Source organism: Coffea arabica, chromosome 11e (genome assembly GCF_036785885.1).
Source record: "Coffea arabica cultivar ET-39 chromosome 11e, Coffea Arabica ET-39 HiFi, whole genome shotgun sequence".
In the NCBI taxonomy this organism is placed as follows: Eukaryota; Viridiplantae; Streptophyta; class Magnoliopsida; order Gentianales; family Rubiaceae; genus Coffea; species Coffea arabica.
Genome location: NC_092331.1, coordinates 15533493 through 15550172, shown reverse-complemented (window position 1 = coordinate 15550172; position 16680 = coordinate 15533493). Strand labels below are relative to the sequence as shown.

The window sequence follows — 16680 nt, the reverse complement described above, 5'->3', positions numbered from 1 at the left end:
AACATCATATACAAGCCATTAAAACCTCAAAATTCTGCAAAAAGAGGCACGATCATAACAGGGGCAGAATTGGAAACTTTACATCCATGCACACCTTGAAGTTTATACTAGCTATGCACCATTAATCTACCAATTTGAGCACTAAACCAACATTAGATCCATCATCAATCATCACATCAGCCATCAATCCAAGAGTGGGAGTTCATAGAGCCCACATTCAAAATTTTTCAACAATAACAAGCCACTTACATGAATATCTAAGCTCATAAGTGTAAATCAACTTCCATAGGCTAAGAATTTGAGGATTGATCGTCACTTACTTGTATTGGTGAACAAGACAGAATTTTTGACCCCTCCTTGCTTCAAAATGAACCGTGAAAAGCTCCCCCTTTTTAGCTAGATACAATCCCCAAGTGCTCAACTAGGTGTAGTTCAATTTTGGTTTGATTTGGTGCAAGAATTTGGAGTAGAAAGTGATGGAGCAAGTTTGGTTCTTTTCCTTCCCTTGGCCGGCTGTTCTTAGGAGGAAAAAGGAGTTGCACGGCACTTTAGATGATGAATTGAAGGGTTTTGAGATAGTGTGATGCACCCATGAGAAGCTTAAGAATGTGTGGCCCAAAATGCTCCAAAAGTCAACTCTCGTGCGCGCGCGTTTTGTGCTCGATTTCTCTTGCATTTGTTTCACTAGTGCACTATACCTCTAATGCACTTGTATTCATATTAATATTATTCACTCTTAATTGTCCCAAAATAAGGGTCTAAAATCCCTCAATTAAATCGCGCGTGTGGAACGCATATTTCCGATTTAAGCACGATAGAGTGAAACCTCCAAGAAATTCTTATAACGATAGTACTAATAACTATCATTTGAGTATTTAGACATAAAAATACCTATTTTAAGTCCATCCTGCGAGTTTCTAATTTTCCAAGTTTATTGTATTCTCAAATCGATTATTGACTCCTATCGCGTATTCACTATTTTCATTAAACGAGTTTCCAAAAATTAATTTTTGAAACAAGTCACTTTAAAAATATAACGAAACTATAATTTCATGTAATTAGGTCTAAAGAGGCTAGAAAATAATAATCGGAATAAATGAGCAATTAAATATTCAAATAAGCTCGAAATAGGAATTTAAAATAATAAATTTTGCAAGTCCTCACAGGAGTCTAGTATTAATTCCTCGATTAACATTTCTTAATCTACTATTGATCATTCTTAATTCTCCAATATTAATATACTCCTGATTCAAGTATAGCCTCAAAAAAAACGTGTACTCGTTATTCCGAACTAAACGAATTTTCAAAAAGTGAATTTTTCAACAAAATGATTTAAAATATAAAAGATGCGTTGTTCCATATAAATGGATCTTTAAATGGTCGAAATAAATAATTTGGAGAAAATGAGTAAATAAATATTTAAGTAAACTTGTAATATTCGATAAATAAGAAGATTTTCGGGTCCTCACATAGAATATTACGGGTCGAACCCACAAATAAGAACATACAATTACCGGTACTACTAAGGCTCCTCTATTAGTTAGACAATTAACAAATTAAAGGAAACAAAACTAAGTTAAACTATGTAAGAAAATAGCAAATGAAAACTCCTTAGGTTATGGTATCCCTAACTACTCATGCAAGCGCAATTTTTGGATCATTGAGTACTATTATCTTGACTAACTATGGCGCAATTTCTTTATGCATGTGAAACCTACTCTTATAATAAATCAACTATATTTATAACTAATCCATACCTACTATTGTGATTATGAAATTAGCTACAAGTCCATTACCTCTATGAAATTACATAAAATAAATCACTAAAGCCACAAAGGTGCATTCCTACTCTCATGAGTGTACTCCCTAGGTTTAGCATTTCTTGAATTAGTGTTAAAATCCAATTTTTATTGAACAAATAACACCTTTAGATTATCACAATTAATGGCTAGTTAATCATGATTAGAGGAGCAAAAGTGCTAAATAACTTACTCAAAATAATAGCATTAAATAACCAAGAAATTAACACAATACAATCATAGAAAGTTCAACCAAAATCCCAGGCATAAACTTTAGAAACACATAATAAACATAAGATCCAAACTTGTATATTAACTAAACTTAGAATCAATTACAAAAGATAAAGAGTTGGGAAGGTAGACTAACCCTTGTCATATGAGCTCTCTCCTTGTCTTCTTTATCCTCTAACTTCATTTTCATCTAACTAACGCACAAGAAAGGATAAACTAGTTAAAACTAAACTATCCTACACTACTGAAACTAAAGAGTTAAGAAACTACATTTTTGTGGTGTTCCTTGCCCCTCTCTAAGCTCCTCAAAATGAAGACACAAGCTCCTATTTATAGAGAAATTTTCAAGTCCTTCACTTGCATGTGAACATAACTCCAAATAAGTCAACAATTTTGGCTCCAAGCTATATCACATCATTATGGAAGAAATAAAGTCAAGATTTGTTGCTAGAATCTCCCTTTTACAGTTGCAAATCTTCTACAAATTGTCCCTCAAAAGGTGTGAAAGAATGGAGGTGAAAACAAGTTACGCAAGTGGAAGCCGTCAAGTTTGACCAGAATCCCTCCAAGTTTCGGCTAGATTCCTTGGAGGGTTTTTTTTTTTTTTTATTCGAAATATATTTATTTTTTATTAGAAGTAAGACAAGAGTAAAATGTTACATAGACCTAATTTTCCGAATTGAAGGCATTCCTAGCCTATCCCGGCGAATTGCTCCACGAGCCATTGTTGGAAACATGTTAAATATCTCGTATATCTTGATTGCTGGTCTGGATGAGATACACCCACATTGGATAACACATCAGCCACCTTGTTCGCTTCCCTGTAACAATGTGAAAAACGATCCGGATCTTCCATAAACTGCCAAATCTGCCTGATAATCCGTCGGATGTGCCAGGGACATTGAATGTGATGTTGAAGAATTCCAATTAATACCAAAGATTCCGATTGCACATAGATATTCCGAAAGCACCTCTGTGCACATGTTTGGAGACCAATAAGGAGGGCACGAGCCTCTGCACGAAGACATGTAGTTTCCCCAAAATATGCCGAAAAACCAAGCAAAGGTAGGCCATTTGAATCCCGAAGAACTCCACCGCCTCCACCCACTCCTGGATTACTCTTAGAACATCCGTCTGTATTAAGTGTGAACCGTCCAGATTCCTTCGTTTCCCATCGAATAAGTTTGTATGTGATCCCAACATCAGATGAGTTCGGCCAATCATACAAATGAAAAAATGACTGTACTCGTCCCACTTTTTTGAAATGTATTTCCACAATGGATTGGATTTCCGAGAAAATGGCTTGACAAATGGCATTCGATCGCATCTAGACATCCTCAAACATTGCTTTATTTCTTGCCTTCCAAATTTGCCAACATACTACAGTAGGAAGTAGTCGTCCAATAAACCGTCTTATATCAGAATCATATGATTTCAACCACCAACCCACTATTCGAGATCTCAAATATGACCCTGATACTTGGAGTCCACATGAAGCCCCAAAATAATTCCAAACTGTTAATGCTATATTGCCATTGGAGAATAAATGCTCGGTTGACTCTTCAAAATGGAGTTAACCATTTCATGTGGCAGATACTGATATAACCGATTCGCATCCCATTGCCCATTAGTTATGAAATTGCCAAACGACAAGTTTGGGAGTACCGTAGCTCGTAAGAACAGCGCACCACCTCCCAACCAATTGTCATACCAAAAATGACATGCTCCGTCTTTAGCATCCCATAACATAGAAAGTTCCACTTGTCGACTCACATTGACCATCCTTCTCCAGAGTGCGGAGTCCATTGTTCTGATTTCTACCTGACAGGGGTGTAGTCGTCTACAATATTTTGCTTTGATAAACTTAGCCCATAAGGACGCTCCCTTTCTGAAGTTCCACCATAACTTGAATGAAAAGGCTGAATAGATATCCTTTAACCTTCGAAATCCGACTCCTCCTTCCTCTATTGGATAGCACATTTGAGACCAACGTATCCAGTGATACTTGGTATCCTCGGGTGATGATCTCCATAGGAAATTCGAGAAGGCATTTTCTATAGTTTTGAATACCTTTGCCGGGATAATCGCCGCTGATAGCAGATGCACTGGCATCGATGCTAATACATGTTTGATTAGAACTATCTTGCCTCCAAATGATAGCATCCTTGACTTCCATGACATAATCCTCCCTAGAATAGACTGGCACACTTCCCCAAAATATGATGATTTACATCTTCCGAAGTAAAGTGGGAATCCTAGATAACGTATTGGAAAAGAATGCCAGGTAAAACCGGTGATACGTTCAATAACCTTTCGTCTCGCCGGTGACAATGATGGATGAACCAAATAACAGTTTTTTTGCACATTTATCATCTGCCCCGAACACCTTTGATACAGCTGTATCACCTGCATGATTGTATTTAAAGATTGTGAAGATCCATTTGCAAATATAAGGACATCGTCCGCAAATGCCAAATGTGTTATAGAGGGACATGCGTCTGGAATTTTAAAACCTACAAAACCCGATTGCATGACGAGGTTATTTAAACATCTAGATAAAACCTCAGCCCCTATAATGAATAAAGCAGGCGATAATGGGTCACCCTGACGAAGTCCATTCGAAGACTTAAAGAAACCATATGATGACCCATTTATAATTACCGAAAACCAGACATTAGATATTAATCTCCAAACAAGATCAATGAATCTTTCCCCGAAGCCAAATCTCCTCAGAACACCAATAATATGATCCCATGCCACTCGATCATATGCCTTAGACATGTCTAGCTTCATTACCACATTACCACCTCTCTTCTTTTTTCCAATACCCGATATTATCTCCTGAGCTAGCAGAAAGTTTTCTGATATATTACGACCCTTTACAAAGCCTGTCTGCTGGGGGGAAATAATTTTTGGCAAAACATAAGCCACTCTGTCTGCTAAGATCCGTGATATCAACTTGTTAAAGAAATTGCACAGACTGACTGGCCTAAATTGTGAAAATTCCTGAGGAATTGACATTTTGGGTATTAGCACAATAGAGGTAGAGGTGATGCATCGAGATAACTCAGTCCCACAGAAAAAGCTGAGTATTGCATTATAGACATCCTGGGCAACTACTTCCCATGCAAAAGTAAAAAATTTTCCAGTGAATCCATCTGGGCCCGCAACACTGTCTCCATCCATTGACCTCACAACTCGATAGATCTCCTCAATTGAGGGAAATTCCTCCAATTTGTCATTGTCATCTTCGGAGATAATGGGCGGAATTAGATTCAGCATATCAGAAGAAGATTCCAAAGATCCTGTGAAAAGATTTGAGAAGTATGATATTGCCTCATCTGCTATATCAGCATTCATGTCCACCCAAGCACCGTTCGGTTTTTTGATGCGGTGTATCATAGCTTGAGCTCGTCTCTGCCTAACCACCGCATGAAAGTACCTTGAGTTACGATCTCCATGTGTAAGCCATTTTATTCTAGCCTTTTGGCTCCAGAATTGCTCTTCAATTGACAGTGCATGTCGTAGCTCCGCCTGAGCCTTGCTAAGTTGAACATGAAATTCCTCCGAGTCATCTTGATCCACAACTTGCTCTGCTTGTTGAACTGCCATTTCCGCAGATCGCACAGCGTCAAATATATTCCCAAATTGATGTTTATTCCAAGTTTGAATAGCCCTTCTCGTTGCCAATAATTTAGAACACAAAATACGCAAAGGAGAACCGACCACATCTTGATTCCAAGCCTGACGAATAACCTGTAAGAGTTCGGGTTTGGTGGTCCAGAGATTTAAAAAACGGAAAGGCCGTGGCTTATTATTTGAATGTGCCGCAAAAGAAATTTTCAACGGTGAATGATCCGAAGGATGTCTTGCCAGGTGAATCACAGAAATTTTATCTGAAATATCCAAGCACTCCCCATTAATTAGAAACCTGTCCAACCTCTTTGAAATCCTGGCTCTACCTCTCCTATTATTCGACCAGGTGAAGCTAGGTCCTGAGAATCCTATATCAAAAGCTCCAGACTCCTCCATGAAAGACATGAAATCCAACCCCTCTGCCATAGCAAAAGGACGACCACCACTTTTTTCATGAGGAGCTAAAATAACATTGAAGTCCCCCCCAATACACCAAGGAAGAGAGAAATGCTTATCACTTAATAAGTTGCACCATAGTTCTCTTCGTTCCTCCACTGAACACTTAGCATGAACAAAAGACATGATAATAGGACTAGATAGCAACATACTCTGAACATGTATAGAAATATGCTGGTCCGAGTTACCCACAATGGAACAAACAAAAGGACTGCTATAAAAAACCCAAATATCACCTGAGTGATTAACAAAAACATAATCAAATGATAAACGAATACGGATGGACTCCAATTTAGCTACGTCTAATTTTGGTTCACAAATCACAACAAACTGAACATGGTGAATACGAACTAATTTAATCAGTCTTCTTAGATTAGGGGCTTTAGATACCCCTCTAATATTCCAAAATATTCCACTAATCATGAGAAAGAACCTGGAATGAGTTTTGGTGTGATATTGTTGACCTTAATTGTCTGTCGGTTGGCGCATTGACCCGCACACCTTTACCCCTCGCTTGTCGGCAATTCTTCTCAACGGCTACAGATTGGTCAATATTTAAAGGGTGTACTGATGAATCCAGGGACTTGTCACGTGGAACAACCATTCGTGGAGATAAATTTCCTGCATTAGTTGACAAAACAACTTCATGAGCTGTAATTGATGTTGAATTTTCAGGCTCAACCCCACGCAACTCGACATAAATATTGTTAAGATCAGTGGTGTCGGCAATGTGATGATGTTCTCCTCCAACAATTTGCTTTGCAATTGCTTTGGACCCCTCACCCTCAAGGCTGATGTAATTATAAGCCTTTTGCTTTAGCTTGTTTGATGTGTCGGCCATTTGCTTGGAGTCAATGATTTGCTGCTGGACATCTCCACAATTGTGCTCCACTACCAACTGGGACCCTTCACAATCATAGTCATGGTGAGCGTTCAGATTAGCTAGAGTTTGCATGCCATCATCCGAAGCAGGTTGTCCATGTGCATCATCATCCAAATTTTCTGTTTCTTGACCCGCATCAGCGTTGTATTCTTCGGCAACAATTGTATGTCCTGGGTTGGATGGCTGAGCAGGTCGATCAGAATGCTCAATTGTAGCTGCTGTGTTACCTTTATCCTCCTCCGCATCAGATAATAGCACATTCTCAGAATCTTTTCCATTGATGAAAGTGTTGCTCACAGAAGTGCGAGCTGCCCTGATGTCATTATTCTCATTAGATGCTTCTATTTGTAAAACCACAGTATCGTCCAAAGGTTTCCCTTCGTCGTCTAGCTGAGCAGATCGAGCACTCTTTGCCCTTGCACCTTTTGAAGTTCCTTCTTCAGCAATCACACCAGATAATGGCAGTGCGTCAGGATCTTTGTCATTAGAATGGGTATAACGCACATTGTTGCTATGTAACTGGAAGTCATGTTGTAGACGCTTGGGTTGAGGTTTTTCCATCTCAGTCAAGTTCTTTTTGCAATCTAAAGTCAAATGGCCCAATCTCCAGCAACAAGAACAATAAGGTGGTATATTTTCTGGAACAATTTTTTGCCAAAAACCTGATTCCCCTTCAACAGCTACCCAGATCCGTGGTACAACCTGCTTCGATACGTCAATCTCCAAACACACCCTGGCCACACTAGGGCGTGTCCCAGCCGCCGTTGCCGAATCCAAGAACAATGGTCTCCCCACTGGAGAAAGAATAGAGAACAAAGAATGTTTATCGAAATAATGAATAGGTAAATTTGGAAGATTCACCCACACTGGTACCAGCGATGACTCTTTATGCACATGAAACTCTCTAGTCCATCGGAATACAAGCATCGGATATTTGCCCAATTGTCAGATCTCTCTCGTCCAAATCCTGTTAAAGTCTACTTCAGCAGTGCATTTAATCAAAACATGTCTATAATCCATTAATCCAATAGAAACTTGGTCTTTCAGATTTAATGAAGCAAAGAACTTGCGAGTATCCTCCAACGAAGGTCTCCCATGAGAAAATTTTCCAACCAAGGCCCATCGAAACGGTGCCGCTAGTTTGTTCACATCTTCTCTGGAGAAAATGACTGCAGCTTTACCCTTATAAACAGACGCCTGCCTAATTTGGATAGGCGATGTTGAAGGCTGTAAAAAAAGTTGTGAAAAGGATTTTTTTTCTGTAGAAGACCCTTGCCCCTCAGCCGGCGGCTGAAGGGCAGCCATGCTAAGATATTAAGGAGGAGAAACCAATCTTTTAGACAGAAGGTTTTAGAGAGAAACCAATATTTCCAAAAATGACTAAAAGTAATACAAAATATCATCCAAATATATCATAAAATAGTTACTTATCAATCCCGAAGCGTTCATTTCTTGATACAAGCACATAACTCAAATTTTGTCAAGCATATAACTCAAATTTTGTCAATTAAGTATTGTATTCTTTATCAATGCATTTTATCAAGCAATTAAGCATACAGGACAAACAAATTATCCCATTATAACTTTATTTTCTACCTTTTATACGTTTATATTTTTATCTCTTGTACAAACATTTTAAATACAAGAACAAAGACATTAAGTTTGAATGGTTATCAAAAATAAGATAAATAAATATGTTTAGCCGCTTCAACTTGGTAGAAAAAAATTCACATAATCTCATATTTTGACTACTGATGGAGTAAATTCTTTTCGCTATCCATAACAACCTAACTAGTCTACTTTCTATAAGGTAATTTAAACATATGCCATGATAAAATTTAAAACGTTGGGCCTTTCATTTTATCAAAATACACTTATAAAGACATATTCCAATCTCCTATGGCAAACTTAATGAGTTTTCATGAATAACACACTTAACGCCAACATTGTTACATAAAACCCATGGAGTTTTGTTCAATTTCATATGTCATTTGAAAATCTAGAAATATAAATTTATTATTTTAAACTACTATTGAATAAGCAACACTAAAATTGTATTCAATAGCTATTAATTTAAAATAAACGAATATGTTTTAAAAAGAACTCTCTATTATAGGTAGAAACACTCCACTTGTATATTCGTAAAGGTATCATTCTCTATAATAGATGTTTTGCCCCAATCAAATATGTTCCGTTTCTCTTTTGAAACTAAATATACATTGGCTATGTGAATTGTGTGACGTAAGACAATTCATCTAATGTTATTCATAGTCATAAAAATGAGACATTCCATTAAATTCTCTCTAAACAATTTCTAATCATAAAAAAAAATTTCAATGTTTTCTGACTAGATAAGGACAACAAATATTTATTTTAATTTATATTTTCATCCTTTATGAAAATATTATTGTCTCTATTTGTATTTCTACATTAACGAGGCACAGTATTAACTTTAAGTGTCTTGTCTCTTAAATTCAAACTACTCTTATTCTTTCATGTATGTATGGTTAAATGTGAGTAATAACCATATCCTTTAATGTGTATTGTAAAAGATTTTTTTTTTGTGAATAGTTCAAAACTTCAAAAGAGTATTTAAAATGAAATGCTAAAAATTTATCAAAAAAATTCAATCATGGGATTTGCCATAAATAAATCAGCAGCTTGCATCTTAAATTCAAGAATTAATTCACACCATTTTAGAGTCAAAACAAAAGTATTTTAAGGGTGCTTAGTCAAAATTATACTATAATTCCACAATGACCTTGATGAAAATTTTGACTTTAATCACTTTAAGGGTCATAACCATACATATTTGTGTGAATGCAATATTTAATGAGCATACTAATAATATTAATTGCTCTAAATACTTGTATCCAACCGTTATATTGGCACACATACATTAAAGTGAGATTTATACTCACGTGTGCTAATTTAATTTTGCACCCAAAATCAAGAGAATAGACTAATATGGCCAGCATAAGGGAATAATCACAAAATTATTGGAATATAATACAAGTCAAAAACAAAAGTACTTGTATAAGGATAAGGATGCTATTTTGTCTTACTATAATTTTAATAAAAGTAGTAAATCTAAACTCATAAGCTAAAACAATAAATTGAAGAAATAGTTCTCGCCTTTGGGCATAGAAAAATTTCCTAATTTCATGTCTATCAAACCAACTTGTTTAATAGATTTACTAAATAATTGAACATTAGGCGAGTAATCCATTGCATCATCATATCCTACGTTTGGCTTGAATAATGACATGCTAGCGATTCACTCCATAAGTGAGAAACAATTATTCACTTATAAGATAGAAATATTTTATTCAGTTGGGCCATTTTACAAGTGAGTGACAATTATTCACTTGTATCTATGCAACAAAGTAGTTATATATCTTTGGGTAATATAACAACTACTTCATGAATATAGAATTATAATACCTTTGAACAAATTATAATTCTATAATTATGATTTTACATGAATATAGATAACCATTTAATAAACTTTATCATAATTAGGTCACTTTGGTGACAACTAATTAATCATTACTAGCACGTTTATATAGGTTATTGAACTTTAAGTTGCCCGAGAATATAATTGTATTGGTTTAACATATGGTAACTTGAATATCCATGAACCATTATTAAGAATACCTTTATCTCAAATTACCCAAATATGCATTTATATATGCTCTCTTAAAATTTGAGCTTTTCATGAAATAATTGTAATTCTTAACATCAGTACAAAACTTTCTTCCCAAAATTGTGCACATATCAATTTTCATTGATGGATACCATGAAGACAAGAAGTAATAGTATATATGCACTAAATAATTTGGGTTTCCAGTTTTAACTGAAAGATTCAAAAATGGTTCACCATGGCATAAACTATTGCAACCATTAAAGCAGTATACAATCAATTATGCAATCAACCATCATAATTCAAGGTGAACATTAAGGTTATTGCAATAAGAGCATATTTATCAGCCATATATAATTGCTCATAAATGGTGTTTCAACTCAAGTACAATTGTATTTTAACACACAAACTCTTTTGTGCCATAGAAGCAATTAAGATGCACATAATATGATTACATTCAGAATCATTAGTACAAATTTTGGGCATTGTAACCAAGCATACATCTAGCTCTCCTTAATTTCTTGTGGTTACATACATCTTAGATGTTATTAAAATAACAACTAACCTTCTTATAATAATATTGAATACTTTCCCAAAGGATCCGATATGATAGACCAACCAATACTATAAAATTAATTGGTTCTCATAACCAAGGAAGCAAAACTTCTATTTAGTCATTGTCAATTCCGCCATCACTCATGGTAGCTTATCCAAAGCCTACTAACAATACAAGTTGGTACATGTTCCCAACTGACCAGAAGAGTCAATTAATTGGTCCAAAAATTATGTCCATTCCGTAATGTGTTCTTACAAATATCCGTTCCCAAAGTGTGATTATAATCAAGCTTTGGTCCATGCAATAGGTCACTTAAAGGCATAACATATGAGCAATTGCATGGTTGAAATCCAGACAATATATCATGGGATTCATAACAAGCAAATATATGCTTAAAAGTATCTAACTATCACCCAACCATAACAATTAGTGGGAAAACATTGTCTATAGCATAGATGCATCATGCAAATTTCATCGAAAATTGAGTTCCTCCACTGCTTTGAAATTTTAACAATTATTGTTAAAAGAAACAAAATCAAGATTGTCATATGCATATGTGGTACAGAGTTAATGAACCAAATTCTTGAATTCTAAAAAATTTGTCCTAAACTTTATGGACAAAATAAATCAAAATTAAGTGTGACATAATTAATTTACAAGTCATAAACTTCAACCTTGCTCTGATACCACATGTTAGACATAAAAAGCAAGATCTTCAATGTAGGCTTGTAAACCATAACAATAATTTGAGGCGTACCTTATGATTGTTGTAACCAATTAACTTTGATCCATCGACAACATCTCCAGCTAGGGAAGAACCGTACAGTTTCCAATACACCATGTTCATATCTATGCAGTTTAGGCTTCCCACATCTAACTCTCTTAATGTTGTTATACCATGGGTAAAAAGCAATGTATTGAGTGGTGAGAGGGACCAGGAGCCATTGGAGTATTTACAGAGTCTATAATCCCTCATATCATAGGATAAGGATAGACTCTAATATTCTCCGTACACATTGTACTTTATTTATTAAATATAATGATAAGATACAACTTAATATTTACTATAATTATCAGCTAAAATGCCACAATAAATATCACATAATACGTCCATATACAACGAATATGGAACTCCTTACTTCTTCTAATCATCTATTCTCATTAGAGTTTTGTAATTAGTTATTCATATTTATTCATACAATTATTTATCCTTATAATTAACGGGAGTTATCTTAATAATATTATATGTGGTCATGTAGGCCACATCAATACTCTGACATCAAGAACATATATCCTTACAAAACTAATTTTTTGTCAGCGGACCTTTTCCTTTCTTTCTTTCTTTCTCATGAAGATAGATCCTTATATAATTCTTTTTTGTCAATTGACAATTTGCATATTTCCCTCCCTTCTTACTGAGAGATATCCTTCTATAATGTTTTTATGATAAATTCTTATAGGTATTTTGTTTGATATTATTTTTAGGAAGATATTTAACTATTTATTCAGGTAAAGGTAATTTAGAAAAATGAAAAGTATTATTGAAGAAAGATTAGATGCCTTCTATAGAGGGAAATTTTGAAAAGTTGTGGACTAGGTAAGCTATAAAGGGAATATGATTTGAAAGTTTGCTACTATGGGTACATTTGTTAAAAGCAAAGTTATTTAAGAAATAAACTCTACGTCTTGCATTTATAATGGAAACATATATATATATATATATATATATATATAGGGATAATTTCAGATACCTCCCCTGAAGTTTTTGACAGTCTCATTCTCCTCCCTTGTGGTTTCAAAAATATCACAAACCTCCTCTGTTAGAATTTTGGTCTCATTTCTTACATCATCATGGCCAAAAAGAGTTAAATACTCTCACAAGTCAGCTAATATTTTGTGATTATCAGGACAAATACATTCCAACTCACGTAATTACTTTTTTCTACGCTATATTTAATCTCTCTTTTACATGTATACATAGTCAACTAACTAACACCTAACATGATGTACATTTTTTTAACACCTAACCATTCCAAAATTATGCGTACCATTACACTACCTTTTATAGATATACACAGTCAAGTAACTAACATCTAACATAATGTATATATTTGTAAACTGATTGTATCTCATAGATCACCCCGTGTAAGGTGTTTATAGGCAAATTAGTATTAGTCATACAGAGAAAATTACATACCCACTGCAGCTTGTAAGGAGATGCACAAGTGGATCAAAGCACCAATAACCATTCCAAATGTATACATACCATTACACTATGCATATTGTTGCGATGACTAATTGCAATATGCATGTGAACAAATAACTGCATGTTCAACAATTTTTATGCATCGTACTTGGTCGATAACACGGTGTACATTATTTCAACCAGATTGTACATTCACTAAGTATTTATATACATGCTACTTATTGAAGTAAACTACCTCTCTACTAAACATTTAATGCACTCTCATAAGCACTAATGGTTGATTTAATATGCAATTGGAACAAATAACCATCTAGTAAAAGCTTTTGATATAATATTATTGATGAATAACATATTGTATCTGAAATTATCCCTTTTTTCTAATTTATTTTTGGTTTTTATTAGTTTTCATTATTTCACTAATATAACTTGTACACTTACCTCAGGGGCATTTATGGAAACAAAATTCCCTCTCTTTCCTGAAAACACTTTTTTATGTTCACTTTTGACATCATGGGCTGATTTTGTTACAAAATTCTAAACCTCAGGGGAGGTTTGTGATATTTTTGAAACCATAGGGGAGAAGAGTGAGACTGTCAGAAACCTCAGGGGAGGTTTCTGAAATTATTCCATATATATATATTGGATTAATCTTTTATACACTGATAGTATATACACCATCAACATTGGATGCATGACAATTCATCTAAATTTAAATTTAAAATTGAAATTTTGCTCATGTATCATGCATCCAATCTTGATAGTATATACACTGTCAGTTATATAAAATTTACTCATATATATATATATATATATATATATATTCAAATTTGAAGAGCAAGTGCTAAAAGAAGTAAGTGCTGCAAAAAAGGCTAAAAATGAGTGAGTAATTCAAAATTTTAAACAAGAATTGCACAACTAGAGTAAGTGCCAAAAAAGTTAGTAAGTTTTGTACACAAAGTATTCGAGATCATTTCTTTTGGAAAGTAAATAAATTTTTGCAATAACTCTGTAAACAAGAATAACACGACAAGAATAATTAGCCATTAAAAAGGTAAGCAGTAATAAAGCAATATTTGAGTTTCCTTTTGCGTCCAATTTTGCGAGCTTTATATGTGTAGTACCACCATTGAGTTCCACAGAAGAACAACCACACTTCAAGGAAGAGAAATTAGAGGAGAAAATAATGGAGTTCTCTAGGAGCCATAGCCCATTATTGTTAGCCTTGTTTTTCATTTGTCTATCAATCCTAAGCAATCTTTTTACCTCTGCCGAAGCTGATTTGATCAATGATGTTTGCTCTGGCTCAAAAAACCCTCAATTTTGCATCAATTCTTTGAGATCAGACCCTCGTTCTGGCAGTGCAGATCTTAAAGGTCTCGGCCAAATTGCTATAGACCTAACAACAAGAAGCACCAAATCAACCAAATCCCTTGTTGATTCCCTCAAGCAACATGCGACTGACACCAGATTGAAGGGAATATATGATTCTTGCTCGGAAAACTATGGTTATTCCATTTATGATCTCGGAGAGGCCGCAAGTCTATTGAAATCTGGTGATTATCTAGGCGTAAATCTTAGAGCATCTGCTGCACTGGATGACGCTGATACTTGTGATGACAATTTCAAGGATGCAAAACTAGTGGAACCACGAAATCTTGCAGATGCTAGTCAGAACGTGCAAAATCTTTGTGAAATTATTTTGATTATAGCAAATCGCTTGGGAGGGAACATATGAAGTGTGAGCTTTATTAATGCAATCTTCTTATGCAAATCAATAAATGGATTCATATATGAATGTTAGCCTTGAATAAGCAGCATTTAGTGAATGTTAGACCTTTAAGATCTGCACTGCCGGAACGAGGGTCTGATCTCAAAGAATTGATGCAAAATTGAGGATTTTTTGAGCCAGAGCAAACATCACCGATCAAATCTGCTTCTGCAGAGGTAAAAAGATTGCCTAGGATTGATAGACAAATTAATAGCAAGGCTAACAATGATGGGCTATGGCTCCTAGAGAACTCCATTATTCAAGCATAAGAAGAACTCCATTATTATGCAAATCAATAAATCAATTTTGCGCCCGTGAATTGTGCTTTCTGCCATGAATATACCACGGTGTTGAGATTCATCACACGAAACTAATATATGTTATTGACTTTTTATCACCGTCTGTTGTACAGTTTGTCTAAGGTCTGGAAAGCTTTCGAAAAGGCATTTGCTAGATTTGGCCGATAAGATTAGTTTATGTCCGATGAATAATGTTTTATAAATATACACTATATAGTGCAAAAATGTACAATAATTAGACAACCATTCTAGTATGAAATTGTCAACCGTATCTATCCGTAGTTTGTTTTTGCCATGACCTAACGTCACAGTTTTGTTCATACGGCAAAGGACGCTTCCACGATTATTTACCCTAGTTTCCAACGTTACAAATGGTGAAGGTTTTAGATCTGTCACCACATTTTACACAATTCATGTATAGCAACAATTTTAACAGAAAGTTTCTCAAATAGGCATAGTCCAAAGTTTCTCAAATTGACAGCATAGCATGTACCACTAAGAATTTTGCCAGTCCAAAGTGAATTAGTGAATTGCGCACGAACTTTGCCAATCCAAAGTGAATAACATTTGATGTGCCAATACAATCGTGCAACTCCTTCTACGAACCTGTAATACACTAAATTACGCCAATGTTAAATTCCTTTAAATAAATATATATACACCATTCCAATGAATTTGCCAAAAAGAAAAATTGAAAGAACAAAAAAGAGAGTGTGTGTGTGCGCGCTTTCACGGCCCAATCATTTTTAGAAATTGCTTTTATTCTGGAATTTTGTCGATGATACAAAATATACTAGTGTGAGTATCCATATTACACACGGTGCTGATATTATTGAAAGAAATTAAAAGAAAGGGTGAATTAAAAAAGAAGTAAAACAAAATGTACGAACATAATTAAAATCTAAGATTCATCTAGGAATAGTTCAAAGTATGATAAAATATATACATCATTCAAGAACTACACGTTTATTGTGGAAGATGGGTCCTAAAATAATAATAGAAATTTATATTAGAAAATGAATTATATATGGATAGAAATAAATATAATCGCATGTTTTATTTGATTTCAAAATGAAATACTTATAAACATTATGCATTCGATTTGATAATCTTGTACAAAAGTGTGAACATTTTTCACACAAATCAACCTTTAGTACAAAAGCCAATATTTGCGGTTTAATTGATTCTGTTGAATTTTGTGGA

The 16680-nt window shown here is 34.7% G+C and overlaps 1 protein-coding gene across 1 annotated transcript; it reads right to left on the bottom strand.

Moving 5' to 3' along the window:
- Positions 1–2830: 2830 nt before the first annotated feature.
- LOC140021158 (uncharacterized) lies at positions 2831–7932 on the bottom strand. The gene is made up of 6 exons (XM_072071929.1): positions 6624–7932; positions 4553–6358; positions 4341–4436; positions 4101–4229; positions 3852–3918; positions 2831–3044 (listed from the first exon to the last, which is right to left on the bottom strand). Exons 1-6 carry the CDS (start codon positions 7930–7932, stop codon positions 2831–2833), a joined length of 3621 nt encoding a protein of 1206 aa, XP_071928030.1.
- Positions 7933–16680: the final 8748 nt, after the last annotated feature.

Excerpts from the sequence above, each read along its gene's own strand:
- LOC140021158 (XM_072071929.1), bottom strand. The coding sequence starts at position 7,932 with ATGCTTGTATTCCGATGGACTAGAGAGTTTCATGTGCATAAAGAGTCA. Across the intron at positions 4,437-4,552 it reads TAACCTCGTCATGCAATCGG|GTGATACAGCTGTATCAAAG; the intron begins GTTTTGTAGGTT and ends ACAATCATGCAG. Across the intron at positions 4,230-4,340 it reads TGTCACCGGCGAGACGAAAG|TCTATTCTAGGGAGGATTAT; the intron begins GTTATTGAACGT and ends GAAGTGTGCCAG.